Source organism: Vigna radiata, chromosome 8 (genome assembly GCF_000741045.1).
Source record: "Vigna radiata var. radiata cultivar VC1973A chromosome 8, Vradiata_ver6, whole genome shotgun sequence".
NCBI classification, from domain to species: Eukaryota; Viridiplantae; Streptophyta; class Magnoliopsida; order Fabales; family Fabaceae; genus Vigna; species Vigna radiata.
Window position 1 is genome coordinate 30847939 of NC_028358.1, and position 8963 is coordinate 30856901.

The 8963-nt window shown below is 33.6% G+C and overlaps 1 protein-coding gene across 1 annotated transcript; it reads left to right on the top strand.

The window, feature by feature from the left end:
* Positions 1-6441: 6441 nt before the first annotated feature.
* Positions 6442-8963, top strand: LOC106770768 (60S ribosomal protein L5-2). Its single transcript, XM_014656564.2, has 9 exons — positions 6442-6555; positions 7050-7119; positions 7208-7299; positions 7477-7603; positions 7683-7762; positions 7837-7953; positions 8030-8164; positions 8268-8437; positions 8642-8963. The coding sequence occupies exons 1-9, from the start codon at positions 6553-6555 to the stop codon at positions 8748-8750; spliced, it is 903 nt and encodes a 300-aa protein (XP_014512050.1). The 5' UTR covers positions 6442-6552; the 3' UTR covers positions 8751-8963.

The window sequence follows — 8963 nt, forward strand, 5'->3', positions numbered from 1 at the left end:
AGTCATTTGTTTCCGCTCACTAGACGTCTCGTCCTGCCCAGCTGACGTCTATATATAACAAAAATATTAATTTTTAAATGGAATGGACATACATTAGTGAGGCGCCCAACGTATATGCACTTATAGACGTCAGTTTTGTGGGCAACGGACGTCTAATTTCTTGTTAAATGGTGCGAACCAGCAGTTTGATCTTCTTCCTTCGCCTTTTCTCTCCGCTACACTACATTTCCAGGTACGTTTGATGTCCCTGAACCACTTAAAGTTGTTTTTACTCTGTTTAAAGTAATCTTTGATGTATTATATTTCATTTGAACCGATTAAAATGAGTTTTTGTTGTGTTTTGGTGCGGTTTTTCTTGTGTCTTTGGGTAGCGTTGTGCACCTTCTTCCTTTGCCAGTTTCCTCCTAAGAAAAACTTACGTTCTTTGCATCTCTTATGGCATTCCAACATGAAGTCGAACCCTTGTACTTGCATGGTGTCATTCCCACTGCCAATGAAAAAGAAAACGGTGAGAATACGATGTCATCGTATTCTCAACATATTCTTTTTCATTGGCGGTCAGAGTGGACCTAGGCAACGACCCAGGTTCGTCTTTGGGTTGAAATGTCATAGGAAGTGCAAAAGACGCAATTTTTTCTTACGAGGAAACTAGCAAGGGAAGGAGATGCTACTATGTTACCCAAAGACATGAGGAAAACTGCATCAAAATACAACGAACACTTCATACACGTCGGTTAATGTACTGACCGACCTATATGATGGCTTTATAGACGTCTTACGTGTTAGTTAACTGGCGTCTATAGTGTTCTTATACATCGGTTAGTGCAATTTCTGATGTCTTTATAGACGTCACACGTTTCATTAAATAGACGTCTTTTGCGACGTCGCACCTGCAAAAATCCGACGTCCCATTAACGTCACCCGTAAAGATGTCGGTTCGGAAGGTGACGTGAAAAATCCAAAATAACTGACGTTTAAAGCTCTTTTTGTACCAATAAAACTAGTTAGAAAGATAGTTATAGAATTTTAGAAAAATGTATTAATGATATAAGATTTTTTTGGTTTTCGTTCACCATGCAAACTTTTGGATTATGTTGGATAATATGATTTTTTGTAATATGAATATTATGAATGAAAATGTTTGAGATTAAAATTGTCTATATGATAGTTTTTTTATACTTTTTCTGATTTTAGGAAAAACAAATTAAATAAATAATGCAGTTTAAATAAATAATGAAATTATAAAAATAATTAATTGAATTTTATAAAATAATTTTACATTCAATTACGACCGTTCAAGACGTTGTATTTTATTTCAATACAGTAAAAAAATAATAGTGTTTTTAGATTTCACTTTTCTTATTAAAAATTTCTTAAAATAAATAAATTAGGGTAATTTTAAGTGTGATTATTTATGCTATCTTACATTAAATGAATAATGTATATAATATTTGCATGGAAAACGCTTTGACACACTTTTGAAAAAGCCATGTGGTAGTTGTCTGTTGGCTCAATTTGAAAAAAAATTCAATATTCAATTAACCAAAAGAGGTATTATGGAAAGAGAAAAATACGAAATTTCTTTTCACGTTTTTCCTATTCTTTTTTCATTTGCAGTTTGGCTCTCTCATCTCTCTTGTTTTCTCATCTCTCTCGTCTTTTTGTGAAACCCTAAAGTCTTGGTCCATCTTCATCTCCATCGTTCCTCTTGGTCGGTCTCCCACCTCTGTTATACTCTTTGTTTGTGGTACGACCCAAAAACACCTTGTTGTGCAGCATTGAAGTCATCTTGGACGTCCTTATCCACCATTGGTATTGTGCCTTCTCGATGTCACTTGTTTTATGGTTTTCATGTGTTGCGCGAACCCTAACCATCTTCTCGAGCATTGGCGTTTTCGTGATGGGCGAACCCTAACCTTCGTGTTCACCATTTTTCCATTGTGCCTTTTTGTCGCAAGCCACCCATAATTGAAGTTTTATCCAAGGTTGGTAGCACTATTGAGTGGATCCTGGACAATGAGAACATTAGAAGAATGGAAGCGCCAACGGAATATGGATTGTTACAGGATTAGTTTCATTTGTAGAGATTTTGTTTGTATTAAGACGAAGATGAATTTTTTGCTTTGTAACAAACAATGATATTTATGTACAAATTGTCATTGCAATAAGATGATAGCTTTCATGATTACTTAATGTGCAATTTCATTTAATTTACGTTGTGCATATTTTGATGATAAAGTAATGCTAAATATTAATAAGTTTTTGACATGAATCCAATGATTTACAATTGATTTTGGTGTTTAGGTGTGAGTAGATTGTGGGAAGTCATGTTTTGGAACTCCGTTATGGAGGAAAGAAACAATGTTTGTGAGATTACTAACTTAAGTGAAGTCTTGAAACTTGTGAGGCCAAAAACGCACTGGTAATCGAATAGAACTGCCTTGTAAACGATTACACGTGGAAAATCTTGGTTTTGTACATAAACTTGTACTCTAAGAGCCAGTTGTACTAACCTAGGTGACCATTATCAATATTTATAACTTTTTAACACAAATCCAATGGTTTTCACTTGATTTTGGTGTTGAAGTGTGAGTAAAGGCTGGGAAGTGATGTTTGGGCACTCCATCATGGAGGAAAGAAATAATGTTTGTGATATTACCAACTTAGGTGAAGACCTGGAAGTTGTGCAACAAAAAATACACGATTAATCGATTACAACGGGGTCGTAAACAATTACCTGAGTAAATTATGGGTTGATAGTAATTTGAAAGGTTTTTGAGTCTGGATTCCAACAAAATAAGAATCAACTCATTTGGAGTTCAGTGGAGAAAGTTATGAGCAAAACAACCAGCAAAGGTCAAAGTTGGGAGAAATATATAAAATGTTAACTTTAAGGAATAAAGTGTACCTACTTAGATGTCCAAAAGTTATAAATTAGTAGTCATTGGAAAGCTTTTTGAGTCTAGTTTATAATATAAAAAGAATCACACCATTTGGAGGTCGATGGGAAAAGTTATCATTAAAATAGCCAACAAAGGTCAAAGTTGACAACATGTTAACTTGGTCATGACACCAACATTGGGTCTTTCCTCCATCAAAGACTGCCCAAAACCCAGTTTTCAGGCTTTATTCACACTTAAACATTAAAAAGAACTCTCATCCATTCAAGAAATATGAATAAAAAATTGTTTCTCATCTCGAACATGGGGTGCCCAAACTTGATTTCCCACACTAAAATCACACTTAAACAACAAAATCACACATAAATCATTACATTTATGCAAAAGAATACAAAAATTTAGACTATGACCCCCTGGGTTACCAAAACTGGCTCCCGTAGTACAAATTTCTGTACAAATCCAGGATTTTGTTCGTGTAATCGTTTACCAAAGTCTTGTAAACGATTACAATTTGTTTTTTGCTCCAGACCTTGCAGGACTTCAACTAACTTGTTCAAATGAAAAATATTGTTTCTTATCTCGAACATGGGGTGCCCAAACTTGATTTCCCATACTAAAATCACACTTAAGCAACAAAATCACACAAAAACCGTTGCATTTATGCAAAAAAATACAAAAATTTATATTATGGTCCCCTAGGTTACCAGAACATGCTCCTACAGTACAACTTTCTGTAAAAATCCAAGATTTTGTTCGCTTAATCGTTTACCAAGGTCTTGTAAACGATTACATGTTTGTTTTTTGCTCAATACCTTGCAGGACTTCAACTAACTTGTTCAAATGAAAAAAAAATGTTTCTTATCTCGAACATGGAGTGTCCAAACTTGATTTCCCACACTAAAATCACACTTAAACAACAAAAATCACACAAAAGCCATTGCATTTATGCAAAAAATACAAAAATTTAGACTATGGTCCCCTCGGTTACCAGAACTGGCTCCTCTTATGGTACAACTTTTTGTACAAATCCAAGATTTTGTTCGTGTAATCGTTTACCAAGGTCTTGTAAACGATTACAACTTTGGTTTTTGCTCCAGACCTTGTAGGACTTCAACTAACTTGTTCAAATGAAAAAAAATGTTTCTTATCTCGAACATGGGATGCCCAAACCTGATTTCTCACACTAAAATCACACTTAGAAAAACATTGTTTTTGGGAGATTAACTGCATCTAGTACAGTGGCCTAAAAATTATGGGTTCAAAGTCATTTGAAAGCTCTTTGAGTCTAGATTCGAACAAAACAATAATCAACTCATTTGAAGTTTGGTGAAGAAAGTTATGAGCAAAACAATCAGCAGAGGTCAAAGGTGACAGGAATGTGTAAAATGTTAACTTTAAGGAATTAACTGCACCTACTCAAATGTTCAAAAATAAAAAATCAGTAGTCATTGGAAAGAGTTTTGAGTCCATTTTCTAATAAAAAAAAGAATCACATCATTTGGAAGTCTGTGGGAGAACAATAATTAACGGAAGCAAAGATGCATCTTTTATAACATTGAACATAATTTGGTACATTACATTTATTTGTTCATCTATGTACAATGTTGTATGACTTTCAATGACAAATCAATACAAAAATCACTCATGTCGGATTCTAAGCGCTCTATTTCCAGTGTATGAAGTCTTAAGCGCTCTACTCTTGTAATGTTTTCATGATCCACTAAAGCACGCATAAAATTTTCTCTGCGGTTTCTTTTTTGTATGTTTTTTGGTGTTGGTTGGTCCTCCTTATTATCTCCTCCTTCTTATCCTCTCTAACTTTAGTAGCCGGCGTCTTCACAAAAAAAAAGTTTCTTTGCTTGAAGTACCAACATCATCATCAACCTGAAATTTAACAACATATATCATAATATACAACCATTCATATTCTCATCAAAGATCACCGAATATATCATAACATACAAAACTCAAACAACAAATCACATGCCAATCGAAAATGCAATAAAAAAAATTGAAAACCCAAATACAAATCGAAAATGCAATCAATAAAATGGATAAACCCATTTATCTTGTTCGAAGGACCATGGTCATTAGACATTGACATTGCACACAACACTGTCAACAAAAAAAAGGACCTTGAATAAAGCTTCGAGGACGAAAATGGAGGGAGAACAAAAACGAAAAGAGAGAGAACGAAAACTAAAGAGAGGGAGAACGAGTGAAATATGAGAGAATGGAGAGAGGTGAAATAGAGACATGTATAGAATCCAAAATTTTTTAATCCTTCCTCAATAGTGATGTCAGATTTTAAGTTTCTTTTCTTTCTTTTTTTTTTTAAATCAATGACATGGTGACATGTGACGTTGTTAAAAGTGTGTTAAATTTTTATTGTTAAAATATCGAGACCGTATTTGCATATAGATGGTTGCACAAGGGAAGTGGTGAATAGGGGAACAAACACAGGACTCATTGCTTTATATTAAAAATTCTTTCTTTGTTGCTTGATCATGCTTAATGGTGAATTTCCAAGTGATATTTGTGTCATATATAGAGTTATGAAATAGATTTAATATATTGGAAGCTCAATGATAAGTATAGCACGTGGTGCTGCAAACAATACTGGTATTCTAGGTTTTCTATACAATTTATTTATAATTTCGTCTATTATTAAATTAAAAATATTATTTATAATATCTATACAATTAAACATATTTTTTAAATCATAACTTTATATTAATTAAATTACTTTAATATTTTTGAATAATAAAATAATAACCCTAACATATTTGATTATATATATAACCTAAAAATTTTAACATCTTAAAGCTTAAATCTTATTATAAATAACAATTAATCAGGTCAAATATAAATAATGTCCATCTATTATTTTTCGTCCAAAAAATTTGTTTTGGTACCTACCACATTATTTATCATATATCTATTAAGAAATATTGTAGTAATTTTATACATGTAAATATTGATGGATACACACAAATACTTTTATATTTTATTTTATTGTAATTTTTAAATAAAATAAAATGAAAAATTAATTTTAAAAATATAATTTAAATCAAATTACTTATTAAAATATTAATGTAATGTGAATTTAAATGAATTACACTAAAATATACATTTAATAAAAAAATTTCATTTTAATAACTTTCATACAAACCTAAATAAAAAAATATATATTAAGTCAAATTTTAAACAATATTTCAGTAACTAATATGTCTTTCACCAATAAATTTACTTTTAAATTTAACAATAATTATAATCTAAAAGTATACGTGAAGGATTCTCTAGGGAAGTATCCTTAGTCATATCTACCCGTACAAGATGCTTGGTAAAAAAAACCACGAGTGCAAAAAGAAATTCCTCGTGTGTTGTTTTTGAAACAATGAAGTTAAAATCCACATGGGATATTTATGTTTTTCAGTGTGAGAAGGGTATATGTAGAAAATATGGTGCAGGATTTCAAACAGGAGGTTAGTCCAAAAGAATAAACCCATTTGGGCCTACAAAACCCTAAGCCCACAACAAACCAGTCTACCCAAAACTCAACGTCTTTATAACCAAAAAACATTGGCAAACCCTAATTTGCTTTCACTCTTCCATCAGCCACAGTCGGGGGAAGAGACCGAGCTTCACAGCAATGGTGCGTATTGGATCCTTCTTCTTTCATCTCCTCAGATGCCTTGTTATTCGTGCGGAATTTGAACTTCAGTTATACATGTTTTAGTTTGTGTTATACTTTTGTTTGTTATAGAGTAAGGGTTTTGGGTAGTTATAGTAATATTACCCTGAATAAGAAGAACTTTCTGTAGTTTTGAATCTAGTTTTGGCATCTAATCTTGGCATCAGTCCCAGAAAAAGACTTCAAAGAAGTAGGTCGTGGAACTGAGTTCCGCTAAACGCATCTTGCTTTCAAAAGTGTCTAATTCAATGAATGTGTTTACGCCGTCTCTTTTAAGTTTTCAATCATGATGGGGTTTTGCATCTTGTTCCATTGTTTTCTTATTTTGTTCCGTGTTTTTATGCTTTTGGTAACATATAACGGATCCGTTTCAAACAAAGCTTTGCTAAGTATGTGAATTATCCCATGTATCTTTTCTGACATAACTTGTTTCGAAATTTGTGTGTATGAGAAAGGCGTTTGTTAAGGCTCAGAAATCAAGGGCCTACTTCAAGAGATATCAAGTGAAGTTTAAAAGAAGAAGAGGTGTGTTGTCTGTTTAGTTTCTTTGTGTTTAATGTTGAAATTGTTTCTTCAATACATATTTTTATAATTGTAATTTTAATTATCGCAGAGGGGAAAACCGATTACCGAGCCAGGATTCGGTTGATTAACCAGGATAAGAACAAATACAACACTCCAAAATATCGCTTTGTGGTTCGATTTGTATCCTACTTTTATTTTTTTTATGTTATGACGAAATGGTTTTACGTGTTTAGAATTCATTGATCGTCCTATTTTTATGTTGAGACATATTTGGGACTGTCATGTGAATAAGTGAAGTTATTTTACCGGTATATGTCCTGTTATGTGTATGTGTACAAACCTTGACCTTCTTATTAGACCAACAAGGACGTCATCGCTCAAATAACATCTGCTAGCATTGCTGGCGATATTGTCCTCGCTGCAGCATATGCACATGAGCTGCCACGCTATGGTCTTGAAGTAGGCCTTACAAATTATGCTGCAGGTATTTTCCGCGAGAGTTTATCTCCCTAACCCTCTTATTGTTTTGTGTCTATATCTCACCCTTTTGGGTCTGTGACCAGCTTATTGCACTGGACTCTTATTGGCTCGTCGAGTACTTAAAAAGCTTGAGATGGACGAGGAGTATGAAGGAAATGTTGAGGTATAGGAGTTTGCTATGATCTGTGTTTATATTTGTTTTTACATCTTATTCAGCTGATTTGTTTCACTTTTTAGGCCACTGGAGAGGATTATTCTGTTGAACCCGCTGATACCAGGAGACCATTCCGTGCTCTCCTTGATGTTGGTCTTATCAGGACTACAACGGGAAATCGTGTCTTTGGTGCCCTTAAGGTGATCTATATGCAATGCTACTTGGTTTGTTTCTGATTTATTAGTTGATTAATTGGATAATTGTAATCGTTAACAGGGAGCTTTGGATGGTGGTTTGGATATTCCTCACAGTGACAAAAGGTTTGCTGGATTTGATAAGGATAAGAAGGAGCTTGATGCTGATGTTCACCGCAAATATGTCTTTGGTGGACATGTTGCTTCTTATATGAAGGTATGGACAGATTTTATTTAGCATCGTGCTGTTGGAATATTTTGGAGCATTATTGTGACTTTTCAAAGGATAAGCTAGGCAAACCATTTTATTTTTTTTGCAGAGCCTGATTGAAGACGAGCCAGAAAAATACCAGACACACTTCAGTGAGTATATCAAGCGCGGAATAGAGCCTGATGGTCTGGAGGAGCTCTACAAGAAAGTTCATGCTGCCATCCGTGCAGATCCTACTTTCAAGAAATCTGAGAAAGAACCACCAAAGGAGCACAAGAGGTAAATTAAATCACTCTACACTTAAGATGGAAATAATTTTTGAGAATGCTTATACATTCTGCAAAAAATAGTCTCAATTTTTTGGATTTGCACAAGTTTCAGGATTATGCATGTTTTTAATCTAGTTTGTGCTCATTATTTGGTTTGACATTTTTAATGTCTGGTTTGGAGAATGTTTCTGAAAGTGTTTCCATCTTTGCGTAGGTACAACCTGAAGAAGCTTACTTATGAAGAGAGAAAGGCCAAGTTGGTTGCACGCTTGCAGGCTCTGAACTCTGCTGCTGATGTCGATGAAGATGAAGACGATGAGTGAAACTTTATCATGGGTGCGGTCTAATTGCTGCATTAATAGGAGGTGTTTAATTTGCATCTGGATCACAATTTTGGGATACTTTTGGAGTGGAGTTATATTTATTTTTGTCTTAACATTTAATTTTAATGGATTATCGAAGGTATTTTCTTTAGTATCATAATCAGCTGTTTACAACGAATAATCATTAATAAATATTGATAGTAACGAAGGTAA

Bases quoted from the DNA above. Each gene is read 5' to 3' on its own strand.
- LOC106770768 (XM_014656564.2), top strand. The intron at 7,604-7,682 runs GTATTTTCCGCG...GTCTGTGACCAG, and splicing joins CCTTACAAATTATGCTGCAG to CTTATTGCACTGGACTCTTA. The intron at 7,954-8,029 runs GTGATCTATATG...AATCGTTAACAG, and splicing joins GTGTCTTTGGTGCCCTTAAG to GGAGCTTTGGATGGTGGTTT.